This window comes from Oncorhynchus gorbuscha, linkage group LG03 (genome assembly GCF_021184085.1).
Source record: "Oncorhynchus gorbuscha isolate QuinsamMale2020 ecotype Even-year linkage group LG03, OgorEven_v1.0, whole genome shotgun sequence".
In the NCBI taxonomy this organism is placed as follows: Eukaryota; Metazoa; Chordata; class Actinopteri; order Salmoniformes; family Salmonidae; genus Oncorhynchus; species Oncorhynchus gorbuscha.
The window spans coordinates 96,898,907-96,915,737 of NC_060175.1; the positions used below are offsets into that span (position 1 = coordinate 96,898,907).

A 16,831-nucleotide genomic window follows, 5' to 3' on the forward strand; every position below is an offset into this window, starting at 1 on the left:
ATAATGGTGTCTTCTAAGAAAGTTGCTGATTCAGCGAGAGACAGAGTAGTGTAATACTGTAGAGCAGGGATCATCAACTCGATTCATCTGCAAGACAATTTTCTTGTTGAGCAGATGGGTCAGGCCGGAACATAATTACAAATCATTTATAGACTGCAAATTGACTGCAAGATGCCGAAACAGATTTACTTGACTAAAACAATTTTCAAACCTTGCTTACATTTGTATACGATCACGTATCTTTCTATGCATGATAATACTTGAACAGATTTCCAAAATAAAAATCCCTTGGAGCCGCTCAGAAAATTGGTGGACCAAATATATATTATATGAGGGATAGTGTGCCACATGTGCTAGCATGATCATTTTGGTATGTTATTAGGATCCCCATTAGCTGTTGTGAATGCAGCAGCTACTCTTCCTGGGGTCCACACAAAACATGAAATAATACAGAACATTAATAGATAAGAACAACTCAAGGACAGAACTACATCAATTAAAAAATGTCACAAACAGCCTACATATCAATACATACACATATTCTATCTAGGTCAATTAGGGGAGGGGCGTTGTGCCGTGAGGTGTTGCTTTAGCTGTTTTTGAAATCAGGTTTGCTTTTCATTTGAGCAATATGAGATGGGAGTTCCATTCAATAATGGCTCTATAAAATACTGTATACTTTCTTGAATTTGTTACGGATTTGGGGACTGTGAAAAGACCCCTGGTGGCATGTCTGGTGGGGTAAGTGTGTGTGTCAGAGCTGTGTGTAAGTTGACTATGCAAACAATTTGGAATTCTCAACTCAATGTTTCTCATAAAAAGAAGTGACGCAGCCATTCTCTCCTCAACTCTTAGCCAACAGAGACTTGCATAGTATATACACTGCTCAAAAAAATAAACACTTAAACAACACAATGTAACTCCAAGTTATATAAGTCAATCACACTTCTGTGAAATCAAACTGTCCACTTAGGAAGCAACACTGATTGACAATAAATGTCACATGCTGTTGTGCAAATGGAATAGACAACAGGTGGAAATTATAGGCAATTAGCAAGACACCCCCAATAAAGGAGGTGATAACCACAGATCACTTCTCAGCTCCTATGCTTCCTGGCTGATATTTTGAGCCACTTTTGAATGCTGGCTGTGCTTTCACTCTATTGGTAGCATGAGACGGAGTCTACAACCCACACAAGTGGCTCAGGTAGTGCAGCTCATCCAGGATGGGACATCAATGCCAGCTGTGGCAATAAGGTTTGCTGTGTCTGTCAGCGTAGTGTCCAGAGCATGGAGGCGCTACCAGGAGACAGGCCAGTACATCAGGAGATGTGGAAGAGGCCGTAGGAGGGCAACAACCCAGCAGCAGGACCACTACCTCTGCCTTTGTGCAAGGAGGAGCAGGAGGAGCACTGCCAGAGCCTTGCAAAATGACCTCCAGCAGGCCACAAATGTACATGTGTCTGCTCAAACGGTCAGAAACAGACTCCATGAGGGTGGTATGAGGGCCCGATGTCCACAGGTGGGGGTTGTGCTTACAGCCCAATACCGTGCAGGACGTTTGACTTTTGCCAGAGAACACCAAGATTGGCAAATTCACCACTGGCGCCCTGTGCTCTTCACAGATGAAAGCAGGTTCACACTGAGCATGTGACAGACGTGACAGTCTGGAGACGCCGTGGAGAACGTTCTGCTGCCTGCAACATCCTCCAGCATGACCGGTTTGGCGGTGGGTCAGTCATGGTGTGGGGTGGCATTTCTTTAGGGAGCCGCACAGCCCTCCATGTGCTCGCCAGAGGTAGCCTGACTGCCATTAGGTACAGAGATGAGATCCTCAGACCCCTTGTGAGACCATATGCTGGTGCGGTTGGCCCTGGGTTCCTCCTAATGCAAGACAATGCTAGACCTCATGTGGCTGGAGTGTGTCAGCAGTACCTGCAAGAGGAAGGCTTTGATGCTATGGGCTGACCCGCCCGTTCCCCAGACCTGAATCCAATTGAGCACATCTGGGACATCATGTCTCGCTCCATCCACCAACGCCACGTTGCACCACAGACTGTCCAGGAGTTGGCGGATGCTTTAGTACAGGTCTGGGAGGAGATCCCTCAGGAGACCATCCGCCACCTCATCAGGAGCATGCCCAGGCGTTGTAGGGAGGTCATACAGGCACGTGGAGGCCACACACACTACTGAGCCTCATTTTGACTTGTTTTAAGGACAGTGCATCAAAGTTGGATCCGCCTGTAGTGTGGTTTTCCACTTTAATTTTGAGTGTGACTCCAAATCCAGACCTCCATGGGTTGATAAATTTGATTTCCATTAATAATTCGAGGGATTTTGTTGTCAGCACATTCAACTATGTAAAGAAAAAAGTATTTAATAAAAATATTTCATTCATTCAGATCCAGGATGTGTTATTTTAGTGTTCCCTTAATTTTTTTGAGCAGTGTATATATATATTAGCTCTCTGATTACAATGAAGAGCAAGACGTGCCGCTGAGTTTTTGGCCAGCTGCAGTTTAACTAGGTCTTTCTTTGCAAGACTGGAAAATAATCAAGGTCAGACAAAACTAGAGCCTGCAGGCCTTGCTTTAGGAATGTGGTGTCTTTATTATGAACAGACCTCTCCCCCATCTTTACAACCGTTGAATCTACAAGTCATTTAGTCTCAACTTGTTTAACAACCACAGCATTCATTACCAGATTTTGCATTGGTCTAGAACTTAGGGAATGATTTATACCAAATACGATATTCAGGACCAGTTTATTACTGGCCACCCATTCCAAAATGGACTGCAACTCCTTGTTAAGGGTTTCGGTGACTTCATTAGCTGTGGTTATTGACACTTATATGGGTGAATCAGCACATGGACACACAGGCTTTGTTTAATGTCAGTGGCAGGTCATTGGTAAAAATAGAAGAGGGCCTAGAGAGCTGCCCTGCGGTTCACCATACACTACATGTTTTACATTAGAGAGGCTTCCATTAAAGAAAACCCTCTGAGTTGTATTAGATTGCCATATAGTGGATTCAGAGCTGAGGTTGAAAAGCCATAAAACCTATGTTTTCTCAACAGGTTATGGTCAATAATATCAAAGGCTGCACTGAAATCTAACAATACAGCTCCAACAAAATATATATATATATATATATATATGCCATTTAGCAGACGCTTTTATCCAAAGCGACTTACAGTCATGTGTGCATACATTCTACGTATGGGTGGTCCCGGGGATCGAACCCACTACCCTGGCGTTACAAGCGCCATGCTCTACCAACTGAGCTACAGAAGGACCAATGTTATCAATTTCTTTCAACCAATCGTCAGTCATTGGTGTCAGTGCAGTACATGAGCATGCTGGAAGTCTGTCAGATTGTTTACAGAGAAATAGCACTGTATTTGGTCAAACACCATTTTTTCCAATGGTTTGCTAAGAGCTGGCAGCAAGCTGATAGGTCTGCTGTTAGAACCAGTAATGGCTGCTTTACCACTCTTGGGTCACAGAATGACTTTGGCTTCCCTCCAGGCCTGAGGACAAACTCGACCAGGTTTGTCATTATTGATCAATAACACATTTTCCACCTCTCCTACACTAACTTTAGATTTAAAAAAAAAAGTAAATACTTTTTTCATTATTTTTTAATGCATGAATACGATGACTCAATGTTAATTTTTGACATTTCCTGACTAAGTTTGCCCACTTTGTCAATGAAGTAATCATTAAAATAATTGGCATTTCCTGACTAAGTTTGCCCACTTTGTCAATGAAGTAATCATTAAAATAATTGGCAACATGAATTGGTTTTGTGAGTTGAATTTATCTTTCTGCCCATAATTTCTTATTCCAAAGTTTTTTTCTATCGCTCTTTATATTATTGATCTTGGCTTCATAATACAGTGTTTTCCTTACATGTCACATATATACACTTTACTGTAATTTAAATTGTAATTTACAGTATTTTCTAATTCATTTAAGGAGCATGTACAACTGGAAATTCAAAGAACGGAAGACAGTATTCAAATTCATGTCTCTTCCAGTATTATGTTGTGAGGCAAAAGAGTCCAGAGGACACATGAAGGAAAACATGAGACCTTCCAAGAGGTACAGTAGCCCATATAATAGTATCTCTATGCAGTACGGTAGGCAATGGTGGAAGTTAGAGCAGAAATACTATTCTGATGACATAACATTGCAGTCGGACTATGCAGAGTCAATTACCTACAAATCATCTCGCATCCCAAATACTATTCATTATGGGAACAAGATTGGCAAGTCGGCACCAAGCCCCGCTCAAACTGACCCACTAAAACGTGCCGCTGCACTTCAGAAGGACAGGGCGTTCATCTCTGCTACGGTCATAGGAATGTTGACTTGCCTGGTTAAATTAAAAATAAAGAGACACTTGCTGTCTCAGTGAGATTGGGTTCTGTTGTACAGTCTCAAATAGAGAGTAAACAGACAGTGCCCATCAGAACCTAAACAACTCTACTACAGTACATGGCTAAGTGGCCGTTTCCAATGGGCTTCACTATAATAAAACATGAATCACATAACAGAAATAATACACGTCGGTAAAGAAAGTTCATATGCATTTATTATAAACAAATCTAGACAATCTGATTTGGGCCTCAGTTAGTGTTGAACTATGTCACTATACACACACACACACACACACACACAAAATGCAAACATAATACACATGTTTTTCTAAAAAGTACCAATGAAAATTTTACTTTCGTATTTTTGAAAGCTGGAAAAAATACATTTTATTGCAACATTGATCAAGTTAATAATTCCCAATGGGTTCAGTAGCCTACTCCAAAATCATAGATATCAATCATTGGTACCCACCAACATTTGATTTCTGGACATCAATTCAATTCACTTAGTTTCTGATTCCAATCAAAATGTTAAAATGTGTCATTCTTGGATATTTTGCATACTGTAATACTGTCAGAAATAAATTATTATTAGCATTTAATAGCCAGTGCATGCCAATGTGGTAAAAATGATTATAACTTGATACATTATTGAACATGGGTATGTTAAGTTTTGGAAAAGTAGCTACTTGGAGCAGTAATAGATATTTTGTAAGTGTGACAGCAAATCTGGCTATAACAGGTTTTGGAAAACATACACACTCCTTAAATATGTAGCTTAACAATCCATTATGGGTCTCTTCTTATCAGTAAACTAGACCAGACTAAAAAAATAAAACAGTGATGAGTCATCTCTCCCAGAGAGGAGAGGAGTAGGAAGTAGATGAGGGGTCCAAGATAATTGGCCAAAAACACTGAAGGGGAGGAATGAACGGGAAGAACAGGAAAAGAGTATTAAATACTTTCAACTATCACAACATGGTCAATGATGCTTCTCTGATTAATCCACAATGAACATGAATCCTAGTCTATAGGTTGGATAGTCTCACGATGTTATCCTACCAAGTCCTGTTTATCAAATCGGCTGCTGGAGGAATCATGGAACCCGAGGCTATAGATAAATGCCTATAGGACTAATACAGTTACAGGCCAAATGTATTAGCACCATTGCACTTTTCTTAAATCATTTAAATACTACAATTAAACATGGGGGGGTGGGTGGGGTGGTTGCTTTGCTGCCTCTGGTACTGGGGGCCTTCAACGTGTGCAAGCTAGCTAGCTACAAGCTATTTAGCTACCAGCTAGCTAGCTACAATCTACTTAGTCATTGTTAGTTTTCTTAACCTGGATAACACTCGCCAGCCCAGCCCCCCTGCCCCATCCATCGCTGCCCCTGGACTCTGATCACTTGGCTACATAGCTGATGCACGCTGGACTGTCCATTAATCACGGTACTCCATTCTGCTTGTTTGTTTTATCTGTCGGCCCCGTTGCCTAGTCAATGCCATTTTACCTGCTGTTGTTATGCTAGCTGATTAGCTGTTGTCTCACCCACTGTTTTAGCTAGCTTTCCCAATTCAACACCTGTGATTACTGTATGCCTCGCTGTATGTCTCTCTCAAATGTCAATATGCCTTGTAATACTGTTGTTCAGGTTAGTTATCATTGTTTTAGTTCACTATGGAGCCCCTAGTCCCACTCCTCATACCCCTGATACCTCCTTTGTCCCACCTCCAACATATGCGGTGACCTCACCCATTACAACCAGCATGTCCAGAGATAAAACCTCTCTCATCATCACCCAGTGCCTGGGCTTACCTCCGCCATACCCGCACCCCACCATACCTGTCTGCGCATTATGCCCTGAATATATTCTACCATGCCCAGAAACCTGCTCCTCTAATTCTCTGTCCCCAACGCTCTAGGCGACCAGTTTTGATAGCCCTTAGCCGCACCCTCATACTACTCCTTCTCTGTTCCGCGGGTGATGTGGAGGTAAACCCAGGCCCTGCATGTCCCCAGGCACCCTCATTTGTTGACTTCTGTGATCGAAAAAGCCTTGGTTACATGCATGTCAACATCAGAAGCCTCCTCCCGAAGTTTGTTTTACTCACTGCTTTAGCACACTCTGCAAACCCTGATGTCCTTGCCGTGTCTGAATCCTGGCTCAGGAAGGCCACCAAAAATTCAGAGATTTCCATACCCAACTATAACATCTTCCGTCAAGATAGAACTGCCAAAGGGGGAGGAGTTGCAGTCTACTGCAGAGATAGCCTGCAAAGTAATGTCATACTTTCCAGGTCCATACCCAAACAGTTCGAACTACTAATTCTGAAAATTACTCTCTCCAGAAATAAGTCTCTCACTGTTGCCGCCTGCTACCGACCCCCCTCAGCTCCCAGCTGTGCCCTGGACACCATTTGTGAATTGATTGCCCCCCATCTAGCTTCAGAGTTTGTTCTGCTAGGTGACCTAAACTGGGATATGCCACAGGGTTCAATTCTCGGGCCGACTCTTTTCTCTGTATATATCAATGATGTTGCTCTTGCTGCGGGCGATTCCCTGATCCACCTCTACGCAGACGACACCATTCTATATACTTTTGGCCCGTCATTGGACACTGTGCTATCTAACCTCCAAACGAGCTTCAATGCCATACAACACTCCTTCCGTGGCCTCCAACTGCTCTTAAACGCGAGTAAAACCAAATGCATGCTTTTCAACCGATCGCTGCCTGCACCCGCATGCCTGACTAGCATCACCACCCTGGATGGTTCCGACCTTGAATATGTGGACATCTATAAGTACCTAGGTGTCTGGCTAGACTGCAAACTCTCCTTCCAGACTCACATCAAACATCTCCAATCGAAAATCAAATCAAGAGTCGGCTTTCTATTCCGCAACAAAGCCTCCTTCACTCACGCCGCCAAGCTTACCCTAGTAAAACTGACTATCCTACCGTACCTCGACTTCGGCGACGTCATCTACAAAATTGCTTCCACACTCTACTCAGCAAACTGGATGCAGTTTATCACAGTGCCATCCGTTTTGTCACTAAAGCACCTTATACTACCCACCACTGCGACTTGTATGCTCTAGTCGGCTGGCCCTCGCTACATATTCGTCGCCAGACCCACTGGCTTCAGGTCATCTACAAGGCCATGCTAGGCAAAGCTCCGCCTTATCCCAGCTCACTGGTCACGATGGCAACACCCATCCGTAGCACGCGCTCCAGCAGGTGTATCTCATTGATCATCCCTAAAGCAAACACCTCATTCGGCCGCCTTTCGTTCCAGTACTCTGCTGCCTGTGACTAGAACGAATTGCAAAAATCGCTGAAGTTGGAGACTTTTATCTCCCTCACCAACTTCAAACATCAGCTAGCTGAGCAGCTAACCGATCGCTGCAGCTGTACATAATCTATTGGTAAATAGCACACCCATTTTCACCTACCTCATCCCCACAGTTTTTATTTACTTTTCTGCTCTTTTGCACACCAATATCTCTACCTGTACATGATCATCTGATCATTTATCACTCCAGTGTTAATCTGCAATATTGTAATTATTCGCCTACCTCCTCATGCCTTTTGCACACATTGTATATAGACTCCCCTTTTTTTCTCTGTGTTATTGACTTGTTAATTGTTTACTCCATGTGTAATTCTGTGTTGTCTGTTCACACTGCTATGCTTTAGCTTGGCCAGGTCGCAGTTGCAAATGAGAACCTGTTCTCAACTAGCCTACCTGGTTAAATAAAGGTGAAATAAAAATAAATATAAAAAAATCATGAAATCAGCAGATTGATGTTCGACCCAGTGTCCATTGAAGGTGATGGTTCTTTTGTTTTTTTGTTGTCGTTGTCTTGCTACATCAAAAAGCACCCTCTAATGGTTCAAGACGAGATGCTGGACTGTTCTGGAGTGGCCAGCGAAGAGTACAGAACCCAATCACATCTATAACCTACAGTGAGAGCTGAAAACAGCAGTTGGTGGAGGGTACCCCTCACACACTGAATAATTAGAGTGGTTTGCTGCTGATGAGGGGCCAAATTGCCAGTAGAAAGGTGCAGTAAGCACATTGATGGCTACAAGAAGAGTTTATATGCAGATAATTCTGTCTATGCCATGTCCTAATTTTCTAAATAAAAATGGTAAACTTTAGTTTACAAAAATAAAATTGTTCTGCAATGTTGAAAATACAATAACTAAGTGTGGGGACAAAACATTTTTATAATTTTAATTTATTTTAGAAGAAATATGGAATGACTTCAGAAAAGTGCAAGGGTGACAATATATTTGGCCGCAATTGTATGTCAAATAAAGGATGATACCCAACTCACAGTGTAGTCCTGGAGATGCAGGGCTGCTGCTACAGGGTTTCCACAGCGGGTCTGCAGGGGCCAGGATGACGAGGGAGGTAGGGCTGGGGAGGTGGTGTATGTGGCCACCTCCTCATCCAGACGTAGCTCCTTCAGAGGGGGGAGGCGCTGGCGGAGCAAGGCTGTAGCAGATGTCAGAGCACCGCTCTTTGGGAACATAATACTACCTGCAACTATATACACGGTTATCGATCAATTCAACAGATTCATTTATAAAGCCCTTTCTGCAACATCAGTTGTCGAAAACTGCTTTACAGTAACCCACACTAGACTCCAAAGAGCAAGTAGAAGCACAATCAGCTAGTACATACACTGACTTTGAGTCCTACCTCTGGGCTGGCACAGGGGGACAAAAGCTGAGAGGTTGGTCAACCTGGTCAGATCTGTGGCTGCAGCTGTGACTTCCGGGGTCTCTGGTGCAGAGGCTCTGTCTAACTCTGGATGCAGAGGGAGGAGGTGCATCGACTCCTGTTCCATGGGCCCACCTCGCTCCAGAAATCCAGCCACAGGGCTCTCCTGTTCATGTGCTGGAGCTGCGCTGTGCAGCTTCTTGCCAGTTGAGAAGAAAATGACTGATTCTCTGTGTGGGGCTTGGAAGAACGTCTGGAGTCGTCCTCCTGTGTTAATTTGCTTCTCCTCCTTCGCCAGCTGTTGGTCTGCTCGCATCTCAGCAGGGTCTTGATCCAACACCACACAGTCTGTCTGTTCTTCCTCCTCAGTCTCCTTAAACAATGTCTGGACAACCTCCTGCCACACAGTCATTTATCAGACACCTAATCAGAGCGACTTACAACCAATGCATTCAACTAAAGTAGGTAAATCCATGGCAAGTAAATGCCACCTGTTAGCCCCCCCTCCTCACCTCCTTGCATGTCTCCAGATCTCCACTGTGGCCCTGGAGGCCCCAGAGTCTGGGAGAGCCTGCGTAGGGGGTCCAATGGGCAGACAGGAGCCTCCTCTGAAAGAAGATGGCTCAGTGAGTTAGAGCATCCATGGTGCTGGCAATAAAAGGGATGTGAATTTAAGTATGCTCCCTCTAATTCTCTCCCTCCCTCCCCTCCCGGAGGACCTGAGCCTCAGGACTACCTGGCCTGATGACTCCTGACTGTCCCCAGTCCACCTGTTTGTGCTGCTGCTCCAGTTTCAACTGTTCTGCCTGTGGCTATGGAACCTCGACCTGTTCACCAGATGTGCTACCTTGGTCTAAAACAGCAGTTCGGGGACCTCTCTTGATCTCTCTACAGCACCTGCTGTCTTGACATCTGAATGCTCCGCTATGAAAAACCAACTGACATTTACTCCTGAGGTGCTGACTGGTTGCAACCTTTACAACCATCTTGTAAAGGGTGCAACCAGTCTTGAAGAACAATCTAGCCTCCACCCGGCCACCCCTCATAGCCTAGTTCCTCTCTGTGTTCCAGCCTTTCTATGGTGTTTTTCCAAGCCACCGCGCTTCTACATCTGCAATGCCTGCTATTTGGAGTTTTAGGCTAGGTTTCTGAATAAGCACTTTGTGACATCTGTTGATGTCAAACGGGCTTTATAAAATACATTTGATTGATTGGGCAACAAATACTGAATGTTATCACTTTAGTGTTCACAGTTTAACCATGGACATAAGAGTCAGGGGTGTACTGTAACATACTGACCATGGACATGGGCTGATGCCTTGTGTCAGGGACCCGCTGGGGTGTCCACTTAGGCTAGTGTCAGGCTGACTGATGTCACTGAGGAGAGGGACAGATATTCATAAGGCAGACCAAAGAGGAGAGGGACAGATATTCATAAGGCAGACCAAAGAGGAGAGGGACAGATATTCATAAGGCAGACCAAAGAGGAGAGGGACAGACATTCATAAGGCAGACCAAAGAGGAGAGGGACAGATATTCATAAGGCAGACCAAAGAGGAGAGGGACAGATATTCATAAGGCAGACCAAAGAGGAGAGGGACAGACATTCATAAGGCAGACCAAAGAGGAGAGGGACAGACATTCATAAGGCAGACCAAAGAGGAGAGGGACAAACAGGAGAATATCTGGTTGAGATGTGGCAATAGAAAAGGTAGCATATGACCAACGTACCCATAGGATCTCCAGGAGCTTCAGTGTGCCACTTTGTGATGGGTACTCGCTGTGCCTGGAAAGGTAAAGTACCACAGTGAATCTTGTGTTACTCACCCGTCGAGGGTGGCTGCTTGTTTCATACAGCACTAAGGTGACATAACAAGTAGGCACATGAGAAAGTAGGATGGTAATCATTTTTACAAGGTGTAATATGAAAAAAAATGCTCTGGTATATTTCCTGGTTGCTAAAATTCTAATAGTTTGCCTAAATTTCAGTTTGTGGCAAAACAAGTTGTTCTTTTGTAAAAAAATAAAATAAACATTGTACCATCTAAACCGCTGTGAAATATATTTTCCATAAGCATTTTCAGCTGTCAGGGTTCATGCACTCACTCATAGATGGAATTTCATGACTTCTCAATTACTTCTAACCAAATGTCCATGACCAACAATGAAATCTTTATGTACAGTACATTAAAAAAAATTATAATAATGTGGTACCAACACTGGGAGGCTTCTCTCATGAACCAGCTCCCGTCTTTGAGCAAGGCACTTAAACTCCCACAAAGTAGAATACCTGTTAGGCAACTGTATAAAACACGTGGTCAACCCTCAGGTCTGGAAAGCTATTGGGTGTGCAGGCTTTTGATCAAGCCCTGCTCAAACAGGTCAGAGACAGTTTATCAAGATCAGTTGAGCAGCTCATTTCTAAAATATGGTTTGTTAGAGAGGTACCGGAGGATGGTTGACCACCCTCGATGTAAAACATTGCAACATTATAACCAAATACGCTTCGCCTTTAAATAATTCACTAATTTAATATATTAAAATATCAAATGACTATCGGAGGCTGCAAATATTCTAATTCAATTGAAGCAATCCCTCACATTTTCTTCAGTCATATTTAGCTAAACTATCTTAGAAGTGTTTACTTTGCAGGCTGACTGGAATATATGGAGTTACAATGCCCCATATATTGGATGCCCAAACCACCTGGAAGTCTAGAAAAAAATACGTTTTGAATCCACATAATCCAAAAGACAGGCTACATCTATAATCTCGTTTGACGATTCACAAATTATTATTTAGATTCACATGATTCGATTCAACGCGATTGAAGGGTTAGGGTTAGCACTAACCCTAACATACATTTAATTTCCATGACTTCATGGGTTTTATAATTTTTCAAAACTTTTCCAGTCCTTGAAAACACCATTATAAAAATTCCATTACTTTTCCAGGACCATTCAAAACCCCGTTGTTTGAAGCTGGTGTACAAAACCAAAAGTAAACGACGCAAAAACTAAACTTAAGAATGTGAAGCATAGAAAAGGTGCATATATAACAGATCTACCACTTAGACTTGCTTTCAATGAGAATGACATTATCTATAACTAATATTTCTATGTAGATTTGGTCAAATTGTACAAAAAGTCACATATTGCAGCTTTAAAATCTTAATTGAAATGTATAATGTTGTTTTCGCCCTGGTGGGAGCAGCTTTATATGCGTTTTTGTTATTAATAAATCAAATTGATCAAACGGTGACTGACAGTGTAGATGGAGGTGCCCCTGCCAGATGGACAGACAGAGGTGCGCTGGGGTGTGGCTTCCAGGGGTCTCCCAGCCGTCACTTCTTCATTCTGCAGGATGCTGCCGAGGGCTGCAGCATCTGGGAAGAACTGAACACGCCGTACTGAACCTGGAACACATACAAAGTTACAGACTTAATAGTTTGACAGTGTTTTTTCTTCTTTGCTGTTTGAAGCTATAAAAGCTTCTTTAAATTATTATTATTTATTTTCATTATGACGCCAGGACAGTGGCGCCAGGACAGCGGAGTCAATCACGACGCCAGGACAGCGGAGTCAATCACCACCTTCCGGAGACACCTGAAACCCCACCTCTTTAAGGAATACCTAGGATAGGATAAGTAATCCTTCTTACCCCCCCCCCCCCCTTTAAGATTTAGATGCACTATTGTAAAGTGACTGTTCTACTGGACGTCATAAGGTGAATGCACCAATTTGTAAGTCGCTCTGGATAAGAGCGTCTGCTAACTGACTTAAATGTAATGTAAATGTAATGAAGCAGTACTAATCTATTGCTGGGATTTCTAAGCTTTGTTTCTTAAAATGTATTTTTTATTTTATTTAAACTTGCCCAAAGATAGGATGTGTCCACTAGTACTACCACTGACCTGCAGTGGCTGCTGACTTCTTGTGACTCTTCATGACAGACACTCTTTGGGGCTGGAGAGAGTAGCTGACCCCTTCATCCTGCAGGATGCTGTTGAGGGATGAAGGCTCAGGGGAGAACCGAACAGACCTTACGGGACCTATAAACAATACATGCACATACAAGGTTACAGACTTGCTAGCCTAACCCAGTTTCCCTAGATTGAGCCAGTGTAGGGGTTTGAATAGGCTGGCTAATCAAACAAACTCTTTTAAAAATGTTTTAAAAGGTTCTACATATAACATTTCCACCCTCTAATAGCCCTAAACATTTACACTATATCAGTAGCACATAGACCATTTATTTGCAGCATTAGGAAAGTTACATAAAATCCATCTGGGATGTGTTCAGTAGTACTACCACGGACCTGCAGAAGCTGCTGTCGTCTGGTGACTCTTCATGACAGATACCCTCTCCAACTCCAGAGGGGAGCTGACCCCTTCAGTTTGCAGGATGTTGCCTAGGGCCGGAGACAACTTTACATTCCTGACAGGACCTAATTCAACACAAGAACATAAAGTATACTAAACAGCTAATTGTTTTTTTTTTATAAGATGCTACAGTACATTAAACATGTCCACCTGTAAAAATGTACATAACATGAAGGAATGGAAATTCACACTGACCAGCAGAGGGCACTGTCCTCAGACCATTCTTCATGATGGACACTCTCTGGGGCTGCAAAGAAAATAATACCTCTAGTTAGTTAATAGGCAAACTGATGGACACAAACTCAGACAGTTCATCAGTACCAATTGTACAGGCAACCTCAAACATTGCTATGGCATTAATACAGAGGGTAGTGTGAACGGCCTAGTACATCACTTCCTGTCATCCATGACCTCTATACCAAGTGGTGTCAGAGGAAAGCCCTGAAAATTGTCAAAGACTTCAGCCACCCTAGTCATAGACTCTTCGCTCTGCTACCACACGGCAAGCAGTACCAGAGCGCCAAGTCTAGGTCCAAGAGGCTTCTAAACAGCTTCTACCCCCAAGCCACAAGACTCCTGAACATCTAGTCAAATGGCTACCCAGACTACTCACATTGCCCTCCCCCTCCACACCACTCTCTGTCATCTATGCAGTCACTTTAACTCTACCTACATGTACATACTGGCTAAATAACCAGCACCCCCCTGTATACATCCTTATTTTTTACTTATATCTCATATTCTTATCTGTATTTTTGAAACTGCACAGTCAGTTAGGGGCTCGTAAGTAAGCATTTCACTGTAAGGTCAAGACAACCTGTTGTATTCGATGCATGTGATTAATGCAATTTGATTTGAAAACAAACAAATACCAACGCACTACAACCGACCCAAAATCCCTGTACCTCATTCCACAAGACAACTCACCATGTTGTTATAGGCTTGTGTAGAGGGACGGCTGGACATAAAAACCCTGGCTGCACAGATTCCCTCATTCTGGAGGATACTACATAGGGCAGAAGGGTCAGAGTGGAAGGCGGCCTCCACACTCCCTGGAACACACACAGTACAATGGAACACATCTTCAATTTCAAAAAGAAAATGTGTGAAATGAAGAGCCTAAGCAGAGAGAGAGAGAGTGATTGGGGAGAGAGACTATAGTAGGCTACTATGCCTAATATTACTAGAGAAAGAAGCGGAGGATGTTTGAGTCCTTTACTGTTACCACACCATCGGTAATAAAAATCCCTTCTCACCAGTGCTACTACTTGGTAACTGCCCAGGCATGGAAGGATCTTTCAGGCTGAGCATGTCAAAATGGCCACCACAGGCTTCCGTACTGAGGGCAGTGGGCTGGGCTGAGGCAGTGGAGGCACTACTAAATGAGAAAGCACTGGACGAAAGACCTGAGCCGAGAGCAAATGAACTGGGAGGTCTGGAAAGTTGTCCCAATCCAGGTACGTGCAATAGATTATCTGAAGAAGACTGTTTTGGATGTTGAGACAAAGACATGGAGGTGGCAGCACTGGGAGCCTGGGTCTGATGAGGCTTCCCCGACTCTCTATTTTGCTGTGACAAGATGCCCCCAGGCCCTGAGCCTGCTTTTCTAGCTGCCAAGTGTAGTGCAATTGTTGGGAGTTGAGCAGCAAGCTCTATTGTTGACTTTGATTGGGCCTTGTTATGAGTTGCTGGGATGCTACTGGGCAGTTGGGCAGTGGTTGTTGGGAGTCTTGTTTTTAGATGGGCAGCAGTGCTAAAAGTACTTTTAGGTTGGGTTGGTTGAGCACCAGCCCTTGCAGTAGCAGTCAGCGGTCCCCTCTGGTTCTGTGCCCCCATTCGGTTGGCTTTGAGATTAGAGAAGTTGAAAGGCACAGGCTTGGTGCTTGGTTTCATCCGCTTGGCTTTACCCTAAAGGAAAACAGAGATGCACATAAACTCATTATTTAGCACTGACAAGTAGTGCTTTGGAGACGCATATTCAGGGCAGGTTTCCCAGACCGAGATTAATCCTAATCCTGGACTTAGAAGCACTGTTTAATAGCCAGTGAGTCTGCTTTTTCGTACAGGAATGGTCTTAATATGGGTCCTGGAAAACAGCCCTTAGTGATGCAGTTGATTGAGGAAAAGATGCTCCTTACCGCTAAAGCGTTGTCCTCCCATCTCTTGTGTGACCGTGTGAAGTCAGAGGGAGTCTTAAGGGGCAGGGACTTGGCCAGCACTGGGAGTCTGCTGATGCCCAGCGATCTTATCATGAGTTTAGGACCGTTGTCTGAGGCTGCTGCTGGGTCCTTGTTCTCAGGCCCCGGTTTGGAAGGATGGCCATGGGGTACAGAGGGGTGTTTGGAGCCTGGCTTTGGGTCTGCTGTTATTCTGTTGAGACTGGAGAGGGACAGTCAGTGTAGAGAGTGTAGACATATGTTTCAGGCAGTGTATCCACAGTGTTGTTTTTAAATTCAGGTTCAGCTATAGACAGCGGCCATGAGTCATTAGCGAGATGCAACCACCAAAATAAAGCACAATAGACTAGTTGTGTTCATACTCTGCAGGCCTACCTTGAATGGTCGTTCAGGAGTGTATTCTGACATTGCTGACGCAGTACTGGAGAGGAATCCATGTTGGATCAGTCAGGGGTTCAACAATGTTCTGTAAATAACAAACCTGAACTAAATGTTTGTAAACATAATTCAGCATGCTGGCTAACACAGTTGGCAAGAGCGCATAGATAGCTACGCCTTTTAGGGACAAAAACAGCAACAACATTGACGCAGTTCTCAATTGCTTTGCTGTAGTTGGTTAACTTCATTCAAAGAACACATTGCAATCTTCTAGCTAATTCCTTAAAAAAACACCACAAAACGTTGAACAATTTAAACGGTACTACTAGCTTGCTAACGTTACTTGATTCATGATATGACAATATATCAAATCTTACTTTACTCACATGCAAACTTCAAAACAGTTAAATGTTTGCTTGCTTCCAAAAATGTATTCTGTAAATTTCGAAGAAAATATTAAGAATATCCCAGACTTTGCTGTTTTCACCCCCAAACAAACCTCAAAACTTCCTGGACATGCGTCAGTTTGTACAAAGCACCTATTTTCATTGGTTAAACAACAAACACCAAAATCCAATCGTTGTAAATGTTTATTCTGCGGCCATATTTCCTTTGACCAATCAACAAAAAGCGTGTAAAAACAACTCCATGGAAACGACGCATGAATCTTCACCACGTGATCTATTGCAGAAACGTTCCATAGGCACAAAAAGCTTATTTTTCTCAATTTTTGTGTTTACATCCCTGTTAATGAGCATTTCTCCTTAGCCAAGATAATATAT

The 16,831-nt window shown here is 43.4% G+C and overlaps 1 protein-coding gene across 3 annotated transcripts; it reads right to left on the bottom strand.

The window, feature by feature from the left end:
- Positions 1 to 9,624: 9,624 nt before the first annotated feature.
- Positions 9,625 to 16,659, bottom strand: LOC124032326. Of its 3 annotated transcripts, none has more exons than XM_046344641.1 (12): positions 16,549 to 16,659; positions 16,047 to 16,137; positions 15,633 to 15,873; positions 14,751 to 15,402; positions 14,422 to 14,546; positions 13,690 to 13,741; positions 13,431 to 13,559; positions 13,026 to 13,163; positions 12,379 to 12,527; positions 10,844 to 10,898; positions 10,412 to 10,489; positions 9,625 to 9,720 (listed from the first exon to the last, which is right to left on the bottom strand). In XM_046344641.1, exons 2-11 carry the CDS (start codon positions 16,106 to 16,108, stop codon positions 10,461 to 10,463), a joined length of 1,632 nt encoding a protein of 543 aa, XP_046200597.1. In that variant the 5' UTR covers positions 16,109 to 16,137; positions 16,549 to 16,659; the 3' UTR covers positions 9,625 to 9,720; positions 10,412 to 10,460. The 3 variants fall into 3 exon arrangements, with proteins under 3 accessions (XP_046200597.1, XP_046200598.1, XP_046200596.1); XM_046344642.1 differs by having other exon boundaries at positions 13,431 to 13,523; positions 16,436 to 16,574; XM_046344640.1 differs by having other exon boundaries at positions 16,436 to 16,574.
- Positions 16,660 to 16,831: the final 172 nt, after the last annotated feature.